The sequence below is a fragment of the Taudactylus pleione genome, unplaced genomic scaffold, assembly GCF_031769625.1.
Source record: "Taudactylus pleione unplaced genomic scaffold, aTauple2 ptg000016l, whole genome shotgun sequence".
Lineage (NCBI taxonomy): Eukaryota > Metazoa > Chordata > Amphibia > Anura > Myobatrachidae > Taudactylus > Taudactylus pleione.
The window spans coordinates 30,172,266-30,196,929 of record NW_028284418.1 but is presented as its reverse complement, the minus strand read 5'-3'; the positions used below and the strand labels follow the sequence as shown (position 1 = coordinate 30,196,929).

At 44.4% G+C, this 24,664-nt stretch overlaps 1 protein-coding gene across 2 annotated transcripts in view; it reads left to right on the top strand.

Annotated features, from left to right (window-relative positions):
• The window catches only part of USP54 (ubiquitin specific peptidase 54), a 132,636-nt gene that overhangs the window by 40,279 nt on the left and 67,693 nt on the right, over window positions 1-24,664 (top strand). For both annotated transcript variants that reach the window (XM_088475465.1, XM_088475461.1), the window contains exon 2: window positions 6,265-7,568. In XM_088475465.1, coding sequence (XP_088331591.1) covers window positions 7,419-7,568 — 150 coding nt within the window. In that variant the 5' untranslated portion in view covers window positions 6,265-7,418. The remainder of the gene's footprint in view (window positions 1-6,264; window positions 7,569-24,664) is intronic.

The window sequence follows — 24,664 nt, the reverse complement described above, 5'->3', positions numbered from 1 at the left end:
GTGAGAGTGCCATTGTTCTGGGACAGCAAAGGTAACCTAATGGTGAGAGTGCCATTGTTCTGGGACAGCAAATGTAACCTAATAGTGAGAGTGCCATTGTTCTGGGACAGCAAATGTAACCTAATAGTGAGAGTGCCATTGTTCTGGGACAGCAAAGGTAACCTAATGGTGAGAGTGCCATTGTTCTGGGAGCAAATGTAACCTAATAGTGAGAGTGCCATTGTTCTGGGAGCAAAGGTAACCTAATAGTGAGTGCCATTGTTCTGGGAGCAAAGGTAATCTAATAGTGAGAGTGCCATTGTTCTGGGACAGCAAATGTAACCTAATAGTGAGAGTGCCATTGTTCTGGGAGCAAATGTAACCTAATAGTGAGAGTGCCATTGTTCTGGGACAGCAAATGTAACCTAATAGTGAGAGTGCCATTGTTCTGGGACAGCAAATGTAACCTAATAGTGAGAGTGCCATTGTTCTGGGACAGCAAAGGTAACCTAATATGGAGAGTGCCATTGTTCTGGGACAGCAAAGGTAACCGTTCACAATATAATAGCATTTCTGGTTTTGCCCATTCTGGTAGCCAGGCTACAACCAAAGTTGGGGCTCTGCATACAACCTGCTGGAGATAAAACACAATGAGGTACCTATACCTCAGGCAAACACCTGAAAAAGAGCCAAAGCACTGCCTATTAGTTCTGGTTGCCAGTACAATCTCCAAATTATAAATGTGGCTCTTATGTTTCAATAGATATTACTGTAAAATTGCATATCTTTGTTTGATACTGTTTCCATTACTGTATACTTTACTGATTTAATTGCCCCTAACAAAATAATTATGTGGGTAATAGCTGTAACTTTACTGAAAGCTGTAGGTGGGAGAAACCCAAAGCAGGGCCCAAAATATCAGATAGCTAGTGATGGAAACAATCCAATGTGCGCTGGTATTACAGACCATACACCTATTGCAGTAATGTCACTGTCATGGTTTGCACCAGTCTGCTGGATTACCGTGATCGGTAAGAAACAGCCGCCGGTTCAAATCCAGACAGGAGAAGTCCGACTAAGTACCCTTACCCTCCATTAGGGGTACCTAACCCTAAAACCCCTGGGGTAGTGCCTGACCCTAAGTCCCCCCCAGGGGTGCCTAAACTTAACCCTCCAGAGGGGGTGCCTAAACCTAACCCTCCCCCCTAGGGGTGTGTAACCCTAACCTCCCCCCCCCCAAAAAAAAAACCCCCAACCCCGATACACTCCCTAAACCTAACCCATCCCCCCCCCCCCCCCCCCCGCGGCTAATGCTAAGGATGCCCCGGGCTTTAACTAGTTCGGGCTGTGGTCGGTATTTCAACGCCTATCTTAAATCCCCCATCTGGCTTCTTCTGTCGGGATATAGACCGTCGGCATTTAGTCCGCTGGTCTATAAACTACATCCCGGATTACCACCCACACACCATATTATGGACAGTAACTCCTCTATTTAACAACTAGACAAATCCTAAAGTAGATTCATTAGGTTAATCCTAATATTGTACGCCTTTATATTCTAAGCAATTGACAGGTGATGGGCTGTGGTTATGAGGAATTGACAAGTTAAATCTTTCTGTGTTACACCCGCTTTGTATAAGTGTTACAATGCTAACTGGTATTTCCACTGAGCTCTTTGAAACCACCTACGAATGGCTTACCTTACATAATATTGTGTCATCTCCTTTATAAAGGATTCATGGATATATTTTTTTTCTTTAATCATAGTAACACATTTCTGTACTAACCAGTACAGCCTGATTAAGCAGTGTATTGCTGAAATGACACTGTGTCTTGTCCTGTTCTGCAGTGTGTACCATGCTCTACAAAGCTCTCCATGCAGAATACAAAACTCCCTTTGTGTTTTGAAACACAGACATCTGCTGCTTGATGTTCCTAAAGTTTGTTGCTGTACAGGGCATTCCATTATAGTAATTCTCTCCTTGAGAACTCATTTGAGGTTTATATACTACTGACAGAATTATCGATCCACAGAGAAATAGGGAGGTGTATGAATTCTTTCTTTGTGAGTTAGCTTAATCTAAAATTATTTGTCTTCTGTTTAAGGTTTTATTTCTTCTGCAAAATGTTCTTGCTCTCTTTTGTCAGAATGACCGTGATCAGCGAGGTTTTCCTGCTGTAACTTGTGTATCTTAATATTTACCGTATGTATCGGAAGAATGCGTTAACGTTGGAGATCAAATATACAAATAGTAACTAATACAGGAACATTTCTGAGCACTATATTTATTTGAAGAGTGTACATGTTACAGGTAGATTACCAGGACTGTTTGAGGTCGTGACTTTGATCTCCGAACTTGAGTAGTGTTTACAGATGGTGGTCAGCCACTGGGATATGTTTATTTAGTGTTCACTCTAGAATGTTTTTGGGAAGTGCGCTGACAGCTGAGGAGGGCACACTTTTTAGTTTAGAAGGACAACGTTTTAGACACGACGCTAATTCTGCGTGGCGTATTATAATTTATGGGTACTAATGTGTATAGTATTATATGTAATAATTATTTCCCATTCTCTCCACTTACATGCCCCTTTTATGCTTCTTAAACTTTACTGTATGCCATCAAACATTGCACAGTCCCATTGAAACACCTGACATGTCCGTTCAGACACCCTGCATGTCCCTGCAGTGTCTCCTTCAGACAAAGCAGCTTTACAAACCTGTGTGTAGCTCCGGGAGAGAAAAATGTGTGAACTGATCGGTTGCTCCAAGAAGCACCTTACTCTTCCTTTTTAGAAGATATATATATATATATATATATATATATATATATATTTTTTTTTTTTAAAGTATTAAGTCACTGTTTTTTTTTTTGAGTAACTTTTTCCTTCTGTAGTGACCTGTCGACATTTCAGTAGTAATCATGGTGGCCATTGTTACATTGCATGCAGAATTAGGAGTTTTCAGAGCTACTCCTCTTCTAACATCTTACATCTACCAACAGTCCCAATTTTCTCAAAGCAGTCCCAATATTTAATAACTGAAAGAGGTGCGGCTTATCATTAAAGGGGTGTAATTTGGTCATATCAGGACATGGGGATGGCAGTTTATCCACTTTTACTGTTCCCAAGTGTTACTATTCAACAATGCTCAGGACATAGTTCCACAGTTTATCAATCTGTAATTAACAATGTATAATTCTATATGGGATTATTTGTCCAATTGGATTATATGGTTATGAAAAGGCCACTTTATTGACACATCTTGATGTGTTTTTCTCTTTTCTTTTTTAACCATTACAATATAAAGACTAAGGCCGGGATGTACTAAAGGAAAAATGCTGTAAAAACCCTGTTTTCTGAGTTTTTACCGCATTTCCATATGTACTAAGCCCCGACCGCCCTTTTTTCGTTGTGGGGGTAACGCCAGAAAAACCTGGAGTTTCCCTATAGAACCCCATGGGCTTCTTACCCCACCCGACGCTTCGCCGTCACCCAGCGCTGGCCCCCACTCACCTGCTCTCCATGCTTGCCGTCCTGTGCTCCGGGGTCCTCCGCCTCCTCCTCCTCCCAATCTTCTTACGGGTGCAGGGAGGAGGAGGAGCCCGGAGCTTCCTGCACAGGTGACCAGCAGGAAGCTCCCGTGGCTCGGAGGGGGCGGGTTCCCACGGAAACCCCGTCACCCGGCGTCGGCTGCTTCGCAAAGGGCAGCTCTTATCGCAAGAGCTGTCCTTTGCAATACTAATTGCATATGTTAGTACATATGCAATTATTAAGGTTGCAGTGACTGGCGGAATGGTCACTGCAACCTTAGTACATCCCGGCCTAAAGCTGGGTGCACATTAGCTGTTGTGTACCCAGGGCGATATTGATCCGGCAAGTGCATACATACTTTCCGATGGAGGGGGAAGGGATGCATTCTGCAGCATGACACCTTGGTGACATCCCCTGTAGAGCCTACGGGCGACGTAGCTAATGACCCGTGGGTGCGCGCATACACACTAGACAATGTACCCGATATGCCCCTCCGGTCCGCATAGGGGCGTTTCTAGAGAGGAGGGGGCCCGTGTGCAGTCTCCGACACGGGCCCCCTCCTCTCTGTCCGGTGGCCGGCAGCGTATTGAGCTGTGCGCGGCCAACACCAGAGTTATAGACTCTGGGCACTAGAGTGCACACAGAGTCTATAGAGTATGTGCAGGTCACTGGGAAAATGGCCACGGCGGCCATTTTCCCTGTACTGTGCATACGACGGGAAAATGCCCGCGGTGGCCATTTTCCAGTCGTTTTTACAGCTCCGTACCCCTGCGCCGACGTGGTTGATATTGTGTTTCTGGGGCTAAATCACACATTTACTAATACTTAAAAAAATAAATGAAAAAATTCTGTTAATAAATGTGTGATATAGCCCCAAAAACACAACATCGATGTTGATCGAATTCCAACAATTTTAAGTATATCAAAATAGATTAAAATCAACCTTTAGTAAATATACCCCTGTGCATTTATATTAAGGTATGGAATCAAACAAATAAAATATTACTCATGCTTTTAAATAACAGCAATGACGTATTTAAAATGCAATTCTTTGTTCTGATGAAACTCACACCCGTCCTAATTTAGTAACCATAAAACCATGTTTGAGTACTGATTTTATTTTTTATTTTTGTACTTAAAATAAAATCTTAGAAATGTTATGAAACCTTGTAAATGTTATTTTCCGGTGCAGCCCAGACAAACCACCAGTCATTACTATGTTTTAAATGTTAAAAATGCATCTTAAACAATTTTCACTATGTACCCTGCACATACAAACTTCTTTGTTAACATAAATATGCAATGTATTCTCAGGAAGATAGTGATATACCAGTGGTTGTAGCCAAGTGATGCTTGCAGACTCAAAAGACGCAGTAAACGATCTGTGTTAAGAATGACTTAAAGCATAGAACAGATAAGTAGACCTTAATTATGGAAAAGGCATGTCACGCTGCAGCATACTTACCGACATTCTGGGGTTGCCAGGTCGGTGCAACAGGGAGGGTGGGGGCAGCTGAAGTGGGCTGAGCAGGGGCGGTCCAATATTACTGGCATTACAAAGCAGGGGGTGGGGCACTGAATCGCGTCATCGCCCCCACACCCCAACCCCCCACTATCATGTGCGGGTGCGGGGGGTGTTGGCGGACAATCTGGGGGACTTGCCTGCTCTTGAGGGGTGCAGGGAGCGGCACATGATTTTTGGGAAGCTCCCGACATTCCCGAGAGAATAAGCAAGTATGAGCTGAAGTACTACTTACAAATTAATTTATTCACGGAGGTGCCCCATTCCCTAATTAGAGTCACTGCGGCTGGTTCTCCATTGCTCTTGCAGCCCCAACTGAAAATTGATTAGGGAGGTGTGAGTGGGAGAACCAACCACAAGCCGCAGTCAAAAAATGGCAGTTTGTGATTGGTTCCCCTGCATTTGTATAAACTTTCACAGAAGTCATGCAAGTTTGTGACATACATTATGCCACAATATGAGCATTACCTGATGCCATCCAACCAAGAACTAACTTCTTTCTCCTCCGTTATTCCCTCATGTAAACCTTGCTCCCATTCCTTTTTTTTCGGTGTCAAATATTCTAAGAGATTAATGTAGAACTGTATCCTAATTACAGATGAGTGCTTCGGTTTTACTTGGTTATGTTCGGATCTCAAAAACTGCTTCCTATTGGCTATCCTGCTCTCACGTTTTTTGGATAGCCAATAAGATAAATCTGAACTAATTTGCCAAATCTTGCTCTATTTCTGACAGAGCAAGGAGTACATTTACTAAAACTTTTTAAAGAAGGAAAAGTGGTGATGATGCCTATATCAACCAGAATATAGCCATCATGTTCTAGAACATAATAGATAAATGACAGCTATAATCTGATTGGTTACTATGGGCAGCACCTCTTCTTTTCTATTTTAGAAAATCTACCAGTATATATGATGTAAGGCAGGTGTTTGGGTGCCTGTAGCTGGATTACAACCCCCACACGACTGACATCACATGATTGTAGTTGTAGCCAGCAGCAGCAACAGGTGATCTATGGCTGTGCCAGGTTTTACCTCCTTTCTGCTGCTACAGGTATTTTCAGTTGTGGTAATGGGAATCTTACTTGTTTTGATGAACGTAGTTATGTAACACAGGAGGGTGCAGACTTTGAGTCAATAACTATTAAAAAAAACAACTTGTACAAACTTGTTTGTAATTATCCTATTACTTCCTCAGAGCTTGAAACGTGTTTGTTTTCTTTTCTTTATTAGGTGCCGGACATCTTGAGGATGCTCTTTAAGAGCAGAAAACCTTCTTTTGTTACTATTCCCAGGAAGCATCTTGCACTGATCGATACCAAACCTGTTCATTGAAGGGGATGTATGTACAGATAGTAATCTTTAAAATCATGGAGTACGTTCAAGACCAAGTTACACTCGACCAGCTGTCAAATTCAGTGAAGTGAACACTGTTTCGGATTTGCTTTCTGGCATCAAGAATAAGGAAGCGACATTATCTGTTACAATTACCTTTTGTTAAGTGAGATTAATCACTGGCTTTTCCCTAACCATCTTAAATATTATTTAATTGCATCTGTTAAGTAGAGTCCTTAGTCTTCCGTGTCACCGTTTTCCCCCACCCCCCCTGACAACGTCTTCTCCACAGGCTGAGAGTTTACTGTGGGAGGTCAGATTTGCCAGACTTGGCAGTACACCACTAAACAATGCAGCTCTGTAATTAAGTGACGCAACACCTTGCATTTTTCCTTCTCGCATATAAACTTCTCGGCTGCCTGGGATTTCCAGTTATAAAGAAGAGAAGCCAAGATGAGCTCGGCTCTTTATAACATGTTTATTAGGAGTGTTGTGGAATAGGAATAAAGCTAAAGAATCCTGTAGTTTCATGCTGTAACCTGCTCAAGTTGTAGTTGTCTCTGCTGCTTCTCACATGACTGAGAGTCCCCCCTGTGAAGCGTCTGTGCTGCGTGTGGGTCGGAGTTGCTTCCAGTCTTTTACATTTACTTTTTAAGTTATTTTTCTTCACTTGTTTCTTCTATGTTCCTGCCCTGCCTCGCCCCGTTCAGAGATCTGGAGGGGATCAAGATACATCTTTGTGTTGGACATTAGTAAACACATTCTCTGGACCGCTAATAATAATCTGCAGTATTTGAATTCTTGTTGCTGAATCTCCCTCAAGGATTTATTTGGAACACGTTTACCCTTCTTTTCAAGTATTTCAACTCCTACATCAGCATCACTTCTACACCCGGCTCGTTACTTACGGGCAAAGCCGCAGGAAATATTTCTGTATTTATTTGTTCATGTCGACTGTTTTAGACCTTTGAGATCTACAAAGCAACTTTTTGGATTCAGTATCATTTGAATCGTTTATTGTATTTATTCACGTTTATTTTGCACTGCACTCAATGATGTCCTGGAAGAGAAATTATTTTTCTACTGGTCGAGGAGGTGTGCATGAAATGTTTACACCGCGCAATTCCATATCCATCGCTCCAAGCAAAGGTCTGAGTAATGAGCCAGGACAGAATAGCTGCTTCCTCAACAGTGCGCTACAGGTTAGTACAGCCGATCAGTAACTACAGTGCTAGTGTGTTGTTTGTCTTTCCTCACTCTTGATATTTGCCGTAAATATTTCCATCTAAACGATTTCACCAGGTTTAGTTGTTTGTTATTACTATTAAGTTATTTACCCACAATAATTTCTTAAGAAAAAAAAAAAAAAAAAAAAAATATATATATATATATATATATATATATATATTAGTGTGGCATGAGGTGTTGGCACACTGAATGCCAAGCTTGTTTTTGTATGGGGTGCATCATCTGTTAAATATGACATATACACTGTATGTATTATTTTAATTGTTTTTAAAATTTCTTATGATTAATTTTTCTAATACCCGTTTGTCAGCTAAATGTCACCTTTATCCAGCAATACTGTATCTAATGCCGGATACACACTAGACGATATGTTGTCTGATCCGCCCGATTGTCCACTTCGCCCACTGTGTACTGGCTGTGTTGTTGACGATGCTCGCTCCCGCTCGTCAGTGACATTGTCCGTCGGACCTGCATGCAGGTTCGACAGGCAATATCGTCAGCGGGGGCCATGCACTTGCCGATGCCGGTCGCGACTCGTTAGCAAGATGTGCTGGGTACACATCGTTTAGTGTGTACCCAGCATAAGAGCTGCTGCTTTTACATCAAGGTCCTGTATTTGTCTTATACTGGGAAAGTTCTTGTAATATTATGCCGGGTACCAACTAGACGACATTGTAAACAAATTTGCCGATAACAACCAATCGGTACGACAAATTTGTTAAGTTGTCCAGTGTTTACGGACAATGTCACTGACTATGCTCGTTTCCGTGCGTCATCTGTGGCCTCGTCTGTTGGACCTACATGTAAGTCCGACGTGTGATATCGTCCGGGGGGCATTGCAGCCGAATGCAGCATGGCCCCTGCCGTCGATCTGTCGCTGCCAGCATTGGCAAGTGTGTATGTACGCTGGGTCCCATCGCGAGCAAGGTCAGGCCGGGTACACACTAAACAGTCTAGTGTGTACCCGGCTTTACCGCGGTCACGTCACAGGATTTTCTATTTAAATGAGCGATCTATACATGCCGTTGACTTTGAAAGATACTGAATGACATGGTTCTTTGCACCATATCAGCTGTTCAGCAATGTCCATGTCCTCAGAAGAGCAGTGAAACAATTTTCTCCCTGACCTTTTAATGCAACAAGGCATATTTACTACTCCTTCATGCATCCGCTGTTGGTGCGCGGAAAGTAGTGAGTGAATCGCTCTTTGCCTTTGTTCACTGTAATGTGTTTGCTCCTCAAGTTATACAGTGGTAAGTGTTGCTCAGGGAATCCTATAAATGGGTGATGTCACTCAGATGTATAAACAAATTTAGCAGGTACTTGATAGCACAAACCAAAAGGAGTGGCCATTAAATGTAATATGTATAATAGATGTCAATGAGCAAACTCATAAACTCCTGCAGTTCCAATACCCCCAGTGGGTTATGTTGAAGTTAAAACAAATGAAGCTGAAAGATATTCCCATAATTATTATGTAAATGACATCTGAATAAATTCAAACGTGCACAGTACTATTAATGGAATGATGGGTGATGGGGGAAAATGTAGAGAAGGGACTATCCAACACTTTTAAATAGAGCCATATTGTAAGTTGTCATATACTGGTAAAATTAAATGTGTGTTTTACTTACAGTGCATGGTTACAATACTCGTATCAGTAATGCAAACAATAAGCTATATTTAAAATTGAGTAAATGCATCCCCATCAATAGACTGAGACAAAGAAAATGTATAGAAAAAGAATAACCATAATAGCATAGCTATAACATAGTCTGAGATAAAAACCAACATACAGCCATAACGTGAGGATACTGTCAAATTAAATGGATAAATTTACACTGCTAACAGGCACAAGCTATAGGGATCCTCCTTTAGGAAGTTTGGAAGATGATGAATAAGATTGAGTGACCTGTAGTGACCTATAAATAAGTAGCATTAGTAAAATATAAATGTAGTACAACATAGCAAAGTTAGGAATTACCAGTGACACAGTATGACACATGCGGATCATTAGCTTGTGCCTTTATGAGTAATGAAATTCCTTATTACCTGTGGGCAGAAATAGATGTCACTCTGACTAGGCTAGTTGCCACTGTATAACACAGGAAATAATGAGAGCGGTTTTGGTTACGCCAAGGCCATGTTTTTTTCACCATGTGCCTGCATTGTGTCCCTTTCCCTCACTTTCCTGCATTTACCACTGGGAAGCCCCCCTCTAGAATTCCTGCATTTGCCCCTGCCCCCCTACACCCCCTCTAGAATTCCTGTGTTTGCCCCTGTTCCCCCTACACCCCCCCCCTGTATTAAATATAGTCTCTGCTATCTATTCAGTGCAGTTCACAATCCCCCCCGGTATTAAATACAGTCATCTTTACCCTGCCCGCTTTTTCACACTTACCTGGCTGCCTCTCTCCTTCTTCCCCGGCAGACACTGCTCTTCACGATCTGCGGCTCCTCCGACCTCTCCCTTAGTTAGACAATGTCTAGATAGACACCAGATGTTAGACAGTTAATAGTTAGACAAGGATAAAAGTTCGACACAGACAAAAGTCAGACACACTAAAGTTAGACATGTAACAAGTTTGACAGGTACAAAAGATCAACAGGGTCAAAAGTTCAACATGAAAAAGATCGACAGAAAAATTGTTGACACATTTTTTTTGTTTGGTTTTTAGGGTTAGGCACTTACTGGAGGGTTAGGCACTTACCCCCACGGTTAGGGTTAGGCACCATGGGGAGGGTTAGGGTTAGGGTGAAGATTAGGGCTAAAAAACAAAAAATAATAATTATCGACCATTTTTGTGTCGACCATTTTCATATCGAACTTTTGAGCCTGTCGACCTTTTGAAGCTGTCAAACTTTTTACATGTCTAACTTTAATGTGTCTGACTTTTTTCCCTGTCTAACATCTGGTGTCTATCTAGACATTATCTAACTAATTGCTGTCGATCTCTTATACCACACCCGTTGGTGGAGGAGCGGTCCGAGCGGACCTTAGCTTCCTCCTCCATCTAATTAATGGAGACCGGGTCGGCAGCGGCGGGGTAGTGTGGGCTGCAGCAGGCTGGGCAGTGGCGGTAGGAGCCGGCGGCCCCCCCCCCCTGTTCAGCCAGGGTCTGGGCAGTCCCCCCCTGATGGCGGCCCTGGCCGCACATTAACCTTAAACTTCAGTAATAAATCAGATCAATACATATAATCAAAGGAGAGGGACTCCTTTTTGTAATAACATGTTAGCAGGCATTTTAATCAATTGTTACAAGCTATTATAAAACAAATCTGACAATAAAGCAGTAAGTAGCATGGGGCCGCAAGTGACTGCTTGGTGGTTCGCCTGTTGCCCATCATAGACTTACTCCAAAAGTCCATCTCATGATCCTACTTCTGAATCTCACCAAACTGAAATCGTTTACAACTCCCAGAGTTTGTGTTTCCGACCATAACAAGCATCCTGTCATAAACAATCCAACTTTGCTGTCATTGCACAGCATAAATTTTTTTTATTGTACATTTTTTCCTTATAATGAGGATGTGATAGGACACTAATGGATCTTTACATTATTCATCCCTGAAAGTTATGAATAATTAAATTTTTGTTCCTCCTATTCTATATCCTTTAACATTGCACGGGCCGATTCAGAGTTGTGGGCATAGAACGAAATGCAGATATTCATTGCATGCATCAATGCGACTGTACTGCTCCTATGATACGCTTGCTCAAATAGCCGTCATCATTATCACCCCACACTTGCACCAGCCCTATGCCTGGTGCAAGGGATCTGACTGAAATCAGACCGATCTCTATGACACACAACTGGGCATAGTCCACGGTTCCAACTATGGGCCTGATTCAGAGGTCCACACAATTTCGATGTCCGACTCAGAGGGGCAAATTTTTTGCCGCTGCACATGCGCGTGGCGGTGGATTAACAATAGCAGTAGCAGAGCGGATTTATTTGCAAAGTGAGTGACAGGTAGTCGGTGGTTGGGGGACGTAATGGGTGGTGGCTAGAAAAACAAATGTCGGGGCGTGTTTCTAGTAAGGCTCTGCAAATTTGTTTGCAGCTGTAGAGACCCTGGAGTCTTAGGCGAGATGCTCTTTCTGAGACAGCACAGGTTTGTTCAGAGGTTTGATGTGCGACCGATGTTCCTGCTTTTGTACGTGAGAAGTGAAGGAATCGCTGTTGCTATGGGATTTCCATGCATCTCTGAATCGCGCCCTATACACACCTCACTAAACTTGCTCCATTTCCACCCAGCTGCAAGTTAAATATTGTGTCCAATATGTCTGACTTAGAAGTACCTGTAAGTGCATGCGCTGTGGAGTGTGTGCATTACTTAAAAAATAATATAGTTTTGGAAAACTGACTTGGGTGCAACTCTTGAATCATGCAAGTAGAGTACAATGTTGATTTATATGTGAAACGATATAGCATTAAAGCATACTTTCCTACTTTTCCTACCGGTAGATGCATAGGCCATTGGGGCTGCCAATAGGTGCCCAGCAAGGGTGACTCAAAATGGAGCTGGCAAGACTGAGTCCCGCGTGCCAGTTGTGGGTGGGCATCAGCAAGGGCGGTGCAAGTAAAAAGCTAAGGCAGTGGTTCCTAAACTGTGTACCATGGCACCCTGGGGTGCCTCAGGCACTTGCAAGGGTGTTTCGGGTTGGTGGTCCAGTACCAAATAAATGATTTTAGTCAGTGTGATAAGCAAAACTAGTGCTAGTGACTGCCAATTAAAAAAATATGTGGACAAAAAAGAAGCACAGCCCTGTCAACTACTACATCCTAATGGTGACATATAAGCACAATTTACTACATTGAAGTTTTGCTGAATCCTCAATAAGAAACTTTTGGCCCAGGGGTGCTGTGGAAAAAAATGCTGATACTCAAGTGCGCCGTGATTCAAAAAAGTTTCTGAACCACTGAGCTAAGGTTATTCCCCAGATCACTGTCTGTGTGATCCGACAATGCGTTCGGCAGTAGCAACCCCACAACAGAAACCCTGTTCTTGGAGGAAGTGTTTGTGTTCACTTTCTATCTGAGCAGCATACGGGAGAACACAGAGGGAGCAGAAGCAGCAGAGAAGCCAGGCTGTAACAACTAAATGTAAACTTTCATGAGGGATATTAGAAATCTATAGACTGGAGGGGTTGGGTATGAAATGCCGACGACCGGGAAGCTGTCTGACTAAATCCCGACGCCGCAAGCCTGAACGCTGAAAATCCCGTCTGGGGCTGGTAAGTCCCCTGACCCTCCCCTCTCCCCCCCCCCCCCCTAATCCTCCCTTAGTGGTGCCTAACCCTAACCTCCCCCCGGGAGTGCCTAAACCTAATCATCCCAGGGTGGTGCCTAACCCTAAGTCCCCCCAGGGGTCCCTAAAACTAACCCTCGCGACTAAGCGCTAACACTGCACGGCTTACCTTCGTTCGGGAAGTCGTCTGTCTAGATTCTGGCATCGGGATATAGAAGGGCGTCGGGATTTCCATGCCTGTCTTTAGTCCCGTGTTGGTATTTAGACATCGGGATTTAGTCAGACAGCTTCCCGGCCATCCGCATTTTGACTGTATCCCGACTGGAGGGGGCTTGGAGGGTTCTGGAGGAGATAATGAGATATCTATAGCACAGACAGACTGTGTAATGGTAGCATTACTGCATCACAGCACTGAGGTCATGGGTTCAATTCCCACCACGGCCCTAACTGTGTGGAGTTTGTATATTCTCCCTGTGCTTACGTGGGTTTCCTCAGGGTACTCCGGTTTCCTCCCACATTACAAAAATATACTGCTAGATTAATTGGCTCCCAACAAAAATTAACCCTAGGGTGTATGTGTGTGTGCATGTGATAGGGAACATAGATTGTAAGCTCGACTGGGGCAGGGACTGATGTGAATGGCCAACTATTCTCTGTAAAGCGCTGCGGAATATGTGTGCGCTGTATAAATAACTGGTAATAATAATAATAATAATAATAATCTATAGACTGGAAGGGTCAGTGAGAGGTGTGGAGGGGGGCAATGAGATATTTTTCGACTGGAGGGGGCACATTTGGTGTATATATATTTTGTGTTTTATTATATAACATGTTTTTATACACCTGCTTAACTGGTTGATTATATTTTGGAAAGACCGCCTAAGTGGGTTCCGGACTGTAGACAGACAGTAATTAGTTAGACAATGTCTAGATAGACACCAGATGTTAGACAGTTAATAGTTAGTCAAGGATAAAAGTTTGACACAGAGAAAGTCAGACACACTAAAGTTAGACATGTAAAAAGTTTCGACAGGTACAAAAGATAAACACGGTCAAAAGTTCGACATGAAAAAGATCGACACAAAAATGGTCGACACTTTCTTTTTTAGGGTTAGGCACTTACTGGAGGGTTAGGCACTTACCCCTATGGTGAGGGTTTGGGTTAGGGTGAAGATTAGGGCTAAAAAAAATAAATAATTGTTGGCCATTTTTGTGTCGACCATTTTCATGTCGAACTTTTGACCCTGTCGACCTTTTGTACCTGTTGAACTTTTTACATGTCTAACTTTAATGTCTGACTTTTGTTTGTGTCTAACTTTTTTCTATTGACTGTCTAACATCTGTTGTCTATCTAGACATTGTCTAACTAATTAGTGTCTATCTCTTATACCACACCCGTTCCGGGTGCTGGACTATAGATGGACAGTAAAAAGGTCGACAATGTCTAGATAGACACCAGATGTTACAGTCATTAGGTCAACTTGGACAAAAGGTCGACAGGGACAAAAGGTCAACACACTAAAGGTCGACATGAAAATGGTTGACACAAAAAATGGTCAACACATGATTTTAGGGTTAGTCACTTACCCCAACAGGGTTAGGCACCAGGAGGGAGGGTTAGTCACTTACCCCGACGGTTAGGGTTAGGCACCAGGAGGGAGGGTTAGGGTGAAGATTAAGGCTATAAAAAAAAGTGTCGACCATTTTTGTCTCGACCGTTTTCATGTCGACCTTTTGACACCGTCGACCATTTGTACCTGTCGACCTTTTGTCCCTGTCGACCTATTGACTGCCTTCTTTTGTCTGGGCCAATAGTTCTTAATCTGGGGTATTCACTATGACTTTTCCATGTAATTTTCTGTAGTGGTAGGCGAGTATTGACATCCAGGTGATCATTAGATACATAGGGAAAGCAGTGTCTGAGGATCTCTACTCCATGCATCACAGTAGAGCCCTAATAACAGGCAGGGAAATACAATGACACAAACACTGGTGTTTACTGCATAAAGTAGATTATCTATCTGGATTTAGTGAAATCCAGATCATTTCTGACACAGAGCCTTAATCTCAGAATTTGTAACTATGACATCAACCTATGATATTGCATGTTAATATTTGTTTACCAGTTTCCCAGTAATATAGTTGCAGAAATAGTTAATCCATTATAGTAAAAAAAATAAAATGTAAAGTTTCCCTGTAATTCTTAGAACATTAACATAGTCAGGTGCATAAATATTGGGACAATTTGGCCTCTATTTACCACCACAATGGCTTTGAAATGAAACAAACAAGATGTACTTTAACTGCAGACTTTCAGATTTAATTTGAGGGTAATTACATCCAAATCAGTTGAACGGTGTAGGAATTACAACGGTTTCTATATGTGCCTCCCATTTTTTAAGGGGCCAAAAGTAAATGGGACTATCAACTCAAAAGCTATTTCATGGACAAGTGTGGGCTATTCCCTCGTTATTACATTATCAATTAAGCAGGTAAAAGGTCTGGAGTTGATTCTAGGTGTGACATTTGCATTTGGAATCAGTTGCTGTCGACTCTCAATATGAGATCCAAAGAGCTGTCACGATCAGTGAAGCAAACCATCATTAGGCTGAAAAATCAAAACAAACCCATCAGAGAGATAGCAAAAAAATTAGGTGTGGCCAAATCAACTGTTTGGAACATTCTTAAAAAGAAAGAACGCATCGGAGAGCTCAGCAACACCAAAAGACCCGGAAGACCACGGAAAACAACTGTGGTGGATGACAGAAGAATTATTTCCCTGGTGAAGAAAAACCCCTTCACAACAGTTGGCCAAATCAAGAACACTCTCCAGGAGGTAGGTATATATGTGTCAAAGTCAACAAGAGAAGACTTCACAAGAGTGAATATAGAGGGTTCACCACAAGATGTAAACCATTGGTGAGCCTCAAAAACAGATTACAGCAGATTAGAGTTTGCCAAACAACATCTAAAAAAAGCCATTACAGTTCTGGAACAACATCCTATGAACAGATGAGACAAAGATCAACTTGTACCAGAGTGATGGGAAGAGAAGAGTATGGAGAAGGAAAGGAACTGCTCATGATCCAAAACATACCACCTCATCAGTGAAGCATGGTGGTGGTAGTGTCATGGTGTGGGCATGTATGGCTGCCAATGGAACTGGTTCCCTTGTATTTATTGATGATGTGACTGCTGACAAAAGCAGCAGAATACATTCTGAAGTGTTTCGGGCAATATTATATGTTCATATTCAGTCAAATGCTTCAGAACTCATTGGACGGCGCTTCACAGTGCAGATGGACAATGACCCGAAGCATACTGCAAAAGCAACCAAAGAGTTTTTTAAGGCTAAAAAGTGGAATGTTATGCAATGGCCAAGTCAATCCCCTGACCTGAATCCGATTGAGCATGCATTTCACTTGATGAAGACAAAACTGAAGGGAAAATGCTCCAAGAACAAGCAGGAACTGAAGACATTTGCAGTAGAGGCCTGGGAGAGCATCACCAGACGCTGGATGAAACCCAGCGTCTGGTGATGTCTATGCATTCCAGACTTCAGGCTGTAATTGCCTGCAAAGGTTTTGCAACAAAGTATTAAAAAGTGAAAGTTAGATTTAGGATTCTTTAGTTTGTCCCATTACTTTTGGCCCCTTAAAAAGTGGGAGGCATTTATAGAAACCGTTGTAATTCCTACACCGTTCACCTGATTTGGATGTAATTACCCTCAAATTAAATCTGAAAGTTTGCAGTTAAAGCACATCTTGTTTTGTTTCATTTCAAAGCCATTGTGGTGGTCAATAGAGGCCAAAATATGAATATTCTGTCAATGTCCCAATATTTATGCACCTGACTGTAGCTTTAAAAAAAAAATATATACCAGATGTAGACTATAGTTTTTTTTTTTTTTTTTTTCCTTACATTTTTATGTGAGATATATGTATGTACAATTCTTTCTATTCTTGTCTTTTTATTATTATTTGTTTTATAGCATATTTATTGATTTTTCTAGATTGGAACATCTAAACATTTTCTCTAATAACAATTACAGACATGGTCAAATTTGTTAGTACACTTAAATGAAAAAATAATAGTCCATTGTTTTAGAAAATAGGATGATTTTAGTCCAATGTTTTGTTCGTATCAATTCTTTGGTGCTTTTAGTTGTGCATTTTGGGTCATTCTGTTGGAAGACTCATAACCCTTGATTAAGACAGAGCTTTCCTATACTAGGCAGTATGTTTAGCTCCAGAATGCCTGGACAGTCTTAAGATTTCATTGTGCTCTGCACATATTCAAGGCACCTCGTACCAGACGCTGCAAAGCAGCCCCAAAACCTAACCGAGCCTCCTCCATATTTCATAGTAGGTATGGTGTTCTTTTCTTTGAAAGCTTAATTTTTCATGTGTGAACAAAGAGATAATGTGACTTAGAATACCGGCGCCGGAATCCCGAAGGTTAGTGGGGCTGGGGGAAGGTTTAGGGTTAGGCACTAGGTGAGGAGGGTTAGGTTTAGGGTGCGAGGAGGGGGAGGTTTGGTTCAGGCACAGGGGAGGAAGGTTTAGTGTAGGGAGAGGCGGAGGGTTAGGATACCTAACGACAAGTGTCGGGTATCCTAACCCTTTTGGAATTTCGACCGCCGGGATCCCGTCCAAAGAACATTCTTCCAGATGCATAGTGGCCTGTGAATATGCATTTTAGCAAATTTCAGACTTGCTGTTTATATGTTGTTTTTTCAAAAGTGAAGTCCTCCTGGGTCTTCTTCCATGGAGCCTACTGTTGCTCAAAAAGCGTTGAATGGTGCGATCAGACACTGACATACCTTGACCTTGGAGTTCAGCTTGTATTTCTTTGGCTCTTTTTCTACCATTCTCACTACCCTTCTGTGGAATCTGGGGTCGATTTTAGGTTGGCTACAGTCCTATATTTGCAACTGTCTATAATTTCCATTCTGATCTCCTCAGACAACTCTCTCCTTTATTTTCCCTGGTTCATGTTCAGTATGGTGCACACGATGATACCAGACAGCAGAGTGACTACTTTTCTCCATTTAAATAAGATGAGTGACTGAGTAGAAGATTGAAGGCACTTGTAATGCTAATTCAGGAAATCAATTGGTTTGAAATATCACTATAATCCAATTATTTGATATCTTTTCCAAGGCGTACCAACAAATCTTTTTTTTGTCATCACCTCAATCCCCCCCCCCCTCCCCCCAGTCATTAAATCCAGTGTCTGTCCAGGCCAAGCCTTTTTTTTTTTCACCACCTCTCTTCCCACCCCCCTTCCCCCCAATCATTAAATCCAATGTCTGTCCTGCTGCCCAGCCTCTCTTTTTTTTTCACCACCTCACTCCCCCCACAGTCATTAAATCCAGTGCCTGTCCTGACTCCTGCTGCCCAACCTTTTTTCTTCACCACCTCACACCGCAACCCCGCCTGCTGCCCAGACTTTTTTTTTAACACTGTACACTGCAACCCCCCCGCTGCCCAGCCTTTTTTTCACCACTGTACACTACACCGCAACCCCCCTCCCGCTGCCCAGCCTTTTCACCACTGTACACTACACCGCAACCCCCCTCCCGCTGCCCAGCCTTTTCACCACTGTACACTACACCGCAACCCCCCCCGCTGTCCAGCCTTTTCACCACTGTACACTACACCGCAACCCCCCCCCCGCTGCCCAGCCTTTTCACCACTGTACACTACACCGCAACCCCCCCCACTGCCCAGCCTTTTCACCACTGTACACTACACCGCAACCCCTCCCCGCTGCCCAGCCTTTTCACCACTGTACACTACACCGCAACCCCTCCCCGCTGCCCAGCCTTTTTTTCACCACTGTACATTACACCGCAACCCCCCTCCCACTGCCCAGCCTTTTTTTCACACTACACCATCTGCAACCCCCCCACTTACACTTACCTTGTTTCCTTTGGCTTTTTCTTGTCAGAGTCTGCTTCTTCCACAGCGCTCTTATCTCTCCCTCCGCGGCGTGTCTGTCATTTTGGTGGAGCCAAAGTGGGTCCGCTCGGCTCCATCCATTTACTTAATGGGGACCGGGTCGGCGGGCAGCGGCGCTGTCGGATGCAGGGGCTATATGGGCCTCTGCACCGCAGCGGGCCCTGGTGCAAGGCACCGGCAGCACCGCCGCTGGTTCCGCCCCTGCTTGCATGTATACATTAGACAGTAGCTTTCATTGTCAATACTTTTTAGGAGGACTTAAGTATTGTATCAATGAGCTGTACCAACAAATTTGTCAATGTCTGTATATTAATTATAAATGTTTTAATTTACAAACGTTGGGGGAACAACGCAAATGGGCTGCCAGAAGAGCATCCAGGTGAAAATTAATGAACCATTGGTATAGGCTAAATGAATGCTCAGTTTACATATAGGGGGTCATTCAGACCCGGTCGTTAGCGCCGATGCGCTCGGACCGGGTCGATGGCCCCCACAGAGCATGCGCACAACGGCGCCGTCGTGCGCATGCGTGAGACCCGCTATGACCGACGGCGCCGGTCGTAGCGGGTCTCGATCCAAAGGGGGCGAGCTGCCGATGTTGATTGACAGCTCACCCCTTTTGGAAGGCGGGCCGGGGGGTGGCAGCCCAAATGGGGGCGTTCCCATGGGAACGCCTACCGTTTGGGGGCGGCCCCACTGACATCACTAGTGATGTCAGTGGAGAGCTTCCGGCTCAGACAGAGCCGAAAGCTCTCCGGGGCTTACGACAAGGGAGACCCTACCCTAGTGTCTCGTCGCAAGCCCCGATGGTCGCTATGGTCTTGACCATCGCGACCATCACCTTAGGCGGTCGTAAGGCTTACCACCGCAAAGGAGGATGTCTTGAAAATTCAAGACGTCCTCCCCTCATTCAGACCGACCGCACACTCTGTGCGACCGGCTCTGAATGAGATCCATAGTGTGTACAATACTACATGTATTACCACGTTATATTCAGAAGTTAAGTCATTAATTTTTCTAATATTCAGCTAACTGCCACTATAGTTACTTGTAGGTCTCTGTTACTTTTTATTTTCTGATTACAACTATGATACTGCTTGCTTGGTTCAGTGTTTGTGAAAGGAAAACATAAAGTATCTATTATATAAATAAATTTAACTTTTTTGTTTGTTATTTAAATTAATAACTACTGTTCATTAGTGGAAAAAACATGAAATAATGTGGCAAAATTAGATAGGGAATAATTAAAATAAAGTTCAATGCTTGGCCAAATTAGATTTTTTTTTCATTTTACCCGAATTGTCAATGTCTTAAACCACAGGTTCTCAAACTTGGGGCCTGATTCAGAGGCGCTCGCTCCCAGCGTATGCAAATTCAGTGCACGCCCAACAAGGCAGGCAATCGCACAGCAAGGCATTAGCACGCCCACTATATCTTGGCGAGCAATCACTTTGTGTATGCAGACTCGCATCCGCCATTCATAAGACTCCCACTTGTGCACGTCATCTCCAGGAAGCGCATGAAAACATTGGTACATCGAGCACCATCGGATGTGCTTGCAGCGCTTAAGGGTGACTATACCTGGCCGCAAGCACTGCAATCCCTTCAGAGTGAAATACAACCAGGTGACGTGTACAGTGACGCTGCCTGTTTATTATGCACGCCTATGAAACGGCGTTGAAACACACAGGCACGCCTGCGTTTGTACTTCCACTCCCCCGTTTCTAGTGGCCTGCCCCTGTTACCACCCACAAACTGCCTCTCCTGTTACTCATTCAACTGGGCTGTCTACGCTGGGCGAGTGAGTGCTTTCTGATCTGTCGCAGTGGTTTGCGCACGCATGATGCATACGCATGCGCAGAATGCAAATATCGCCCAGCAATCAGCGATCGCATCCTAGCGAGCAGGTCTGAATCAGGTCCTTGGTCCTCAGGACCCCAAACAGTGCATGTTTTACAGGTCTCCAAACAGAATCACAAGTGAAATATTTATCTTCACCTGTGGATCTTTTAAATTGTGTCGGTGAGTGATGAATACACATTTGTGCACCTCCTGGGTGACCTGCAAAACGTGACCTGTGTGGGGTCCTGAGGATCGAGTTTGAGAACCACTGTACTAAGAAAAAAATTCCGTGGTTAAAGCTTACTGGAAATCTCGTTGGAGATAAACACTAGTAATTATGGCAGTATGTTGCAATATTATTACCCTTATTGTTATATTAACCATCAAAACCTTTAATTGAGCAATTTGTTGTTCCACAATGAACTCTGCTTTTCTCCTAATAGCTTTAGTTAGGCAACTCTCTGAGCCCTTTTTGCAATTAGAATAGATCCCTTAAGGCTCTATAATATTTTTTTTGCTACGAGAAATACATCTGACAGATTTTTTTTTTTGTATTCGGAGTCTGTTAAAGCTATTTTCATGGCGGTAAGATACCTTCTTGCTGTCCTCCAATGTATATGTCTGAACTTGATAAGCATACCCCACCCATTCATGTCACAGATCTCATCTTGAAGTTGCTCCATGTGTATTTCATGGAATTATTATTTGCTGAACTGAAAACCTCTATATAAAACGGTCATCTCTAATAAGCAACAACTGTAATACCATGGATTTTCATGTGACTCGAGATTACAACTGCTTCGTTCAGATGGACGATTACGTGTGTGGAGAATAATCCACAAGGCAATGGACCCCAACAGTGGCTCTGCTACAGTGTGGTGTATATTCAGCTTTCACGCATTAGGACCCTGATCTAAGACTGACCGGCGTATGCTGCATAATCATCCTTGCAGATCATTTGTAGCCATTCAATGTCATGCATTCACTCAGACTGGAGTGGGCTCTTTCAGTAATGCGCCACCACACAGTTCCATAGCCACCAGATTAAGGAGCAGCATTCCTCTGAGCATGGAATGATGTTTGAGCCCAGTAGAACACGTGGGATGCAGTTCAACGTGCCATCAATGGCAGGGTTCCACCACCGGTGAATATTAGGTAATTTAGGACCATTATTCAGGAGGCACTTCAGGAGGTACTTCAGAGAGCTGCTGTAATGTCATTGTTAGGAGAGCCTGTGCATTACTAGCTAGGTTTTCTGAGTTTTTTGGCACATTGTATTGTAAGGTCTAGATGCAAAGTATGAGGACCAGAGAGAAATTTTGGAGCGGCTATTGCGAGCGGCCAGGATGATGGTCGCAATGGTCAAGACCATCGGGCTTGCGACGAGACCCTTGTGGTAGGGTCTCGTGGCCGCAAGCCCCAGAGATCTTCCGGCTCTAATAGACCCGGAAGCTCTCCCACTGACATTCACTGGTGATGTCAGTGGGGCTGCCCACAAACGGCAGGCGTTCACTTGGGAACGCCTCCGTTTGTGAAGCCACCCCCCCGCCACACCTACAAAACGGGGCGAGCTGTCGATCAACATCGACAGCCGCCCCTTTTGTAGTGAGCCACGGAGCGAGTGCTTTTTGCGCTCGCTTCGGGGCTCGTGCACGCCGTGCATGCGCACTGGGCCATCATCGACCCGCTTGCGAGCTTGTCTGAATCAGGCCCTGTGTTCAAAAAGCCAAAAATAAAAAATAAGTTTTTGCTGGGTTTTAGTAACATCCTAAATGCAGATCTCTGGTCACTAAGGGCCTGATTCAGACCCGCTCGCAAGCGGGTCGATGGTGCCCTAGTGCGCGTGCGCACGACGGAGGGAGCTCCGTCGTGCGCATGCGCGAGATCCGCATAGCAACGGACAGCCGTCGCTATGGGTCTCGCACTAAAGGGGGCGTGCTGTCGATGGTGAGTGACAGCACGCCCCCTTTGGTGGGCGTGCCAGGGGCATAGCTGCGTTGGGTCTGGCCCCACTGACATCACTAGTGATGTCAGTGGGAGTGCTTTTGGCTCTGATAGAGCCAAAAGTACTCCTGGGCTTGCGGCAGCGAGACCCTACCGCAGGGTCTCGTCGCAAGCCCGATGGTCTTGACTTTTCAACAGGTTTGGAGCCAGACCTCTTCGAATCTGTGCATTTGCAGATTACTCTCCGTAGGGTACAGGATAGATTTCGAAATTTCACCTCCAAATCGTTTCTTCACTACCGGTCTGCCGGTGTCAGAAGACAAGGCAATTCAGTCTCTCCTAAAATCGGCAGTGCTGGTTCCAGTACATCAACGGGGTCTGGGGTTCTACTCAAATCTTTTTGTGGTACCCAAGCCGGTCGAGTCTGTGCATATGTACATGTCCCAATATGAGAACCGCATCAAGCTTTCCTGCGTGTTGCAATATTGCACGATCACTATTAGTTTTGGGCGTTGCCATTCAATTTATCCTCGTGTTTTCGCCAAGGTCAAGTCTGTCATGATTGCACACCTTCGGACATCAGGTGTGACCGTAATTCCTTACTTGGATGACCTGTTGATCAAGGCCCCATCTGGATCTCTTCTCTTGGACCACGCATTACTGACATACAAGACTTTGACACAGCACGGCTGGATGATCAATTTAAAAAAATCCAACCTAATTCCGGCTCAGACTCCAGTTTCTGGTGATGATCCTGGATAAGCTGTTACAGCAGGTGTTCCTCCTGGAAGGCAAAGCCCAGGACATTCGGCTACTATTTCAGCTAGTTCTCCAACCGAAGAAGGTGTCTTTTACTTATTGGTCTAGGAAAGATGGTAGTTGCCTTCGAGGCACTACAATTCGGACGATTCCACTCCCATGTGTTCCAGCTGGACTTCCTAACACAAGGGTCAGGGTCTCACCTACTCCTACATCGGATGATCCGGTTGGCCTCAATAACCACGGTATCTCTCTTCTGGTGGATGCAACCCAACACCTCTTGGTGGGTCAAAGATTCAGAGTGTGGGATTGGATAATCGTGATGACAGATGCCAGTCTCTGAGGTTGGGGTGCGGTAGTCCTAGACTGTCAGTTTCAGGGCCGTTGGTCTGCATAGGAAAGGCGGTGGCCCATAAATGTGTTGGAACTCAGAGCAATTTACAATGCCTTGCTCGACGCCGCACACTTACTAAGTGTTACTGTCTCTAGCTATACCTTTAAGGTAGCCGTTAGATTCCAGATAGACAGAAAGTAGATGTCAGAACTGGAGTTCCTAAGAAGGCCGGTGGTGGAACAAATGATGCGGGGAGAGATGAGAATCTGGTTGCTGCGGTCTTTAAGAACCGGTAATGCGGCTAATGCCGATGGTGCGGCCAATGGGCAGATGGTGTGGCCAATGAGCCTAGGTTGTGGCTGGTGAGCCGATGTTGTGACCAGTGGGTCGATGTTGCGGCCAATGGGCTGATGATGTGGCTAATAAGCCAATGATGAAGACCAATGGGCCTAAGTTGCGGCTGTTGAGCCGATGTTGTGACCAGTGGGTTGATGTTGCGGCCAATGGGCCGATGATGCGGCTAACAAGCCAATGATGAAGACCAATGGGCCTAAGTTTCGCCTGGTGTGCCGATGTTGTGACCAGTCGGTCGATGTTGTGGCCAATGGGCCGATGATGACTGCCACTGGACCGATGGTATGGCTGATAGTGCTGGAAAGCGATTGGTGCAGCAGTTTGAGGAGCCAATGACAGCACGAGGATGCAGGAGCTGTGATGATAGCCGATGTCCTGGAGGCGCTGCTGGTACTGCAGCAGCTGAGTGCTGATGATAGAACCGGGTTCAGACGGAGGCTGGAATGGCAGCGCTGCAGGAGTTGGCGGGGGAGCCGGTCAGGAGTACTCCCTCAGTGTCAGCCAACAGCAGAAAACAGCTGGTGCTGCGGCTAGGAGAGCCGGAGGCTGCACAAGAACGGCCGAGAGGAAGTGTGTCCTGGAGCGGCCGAGCAGTTGGAGG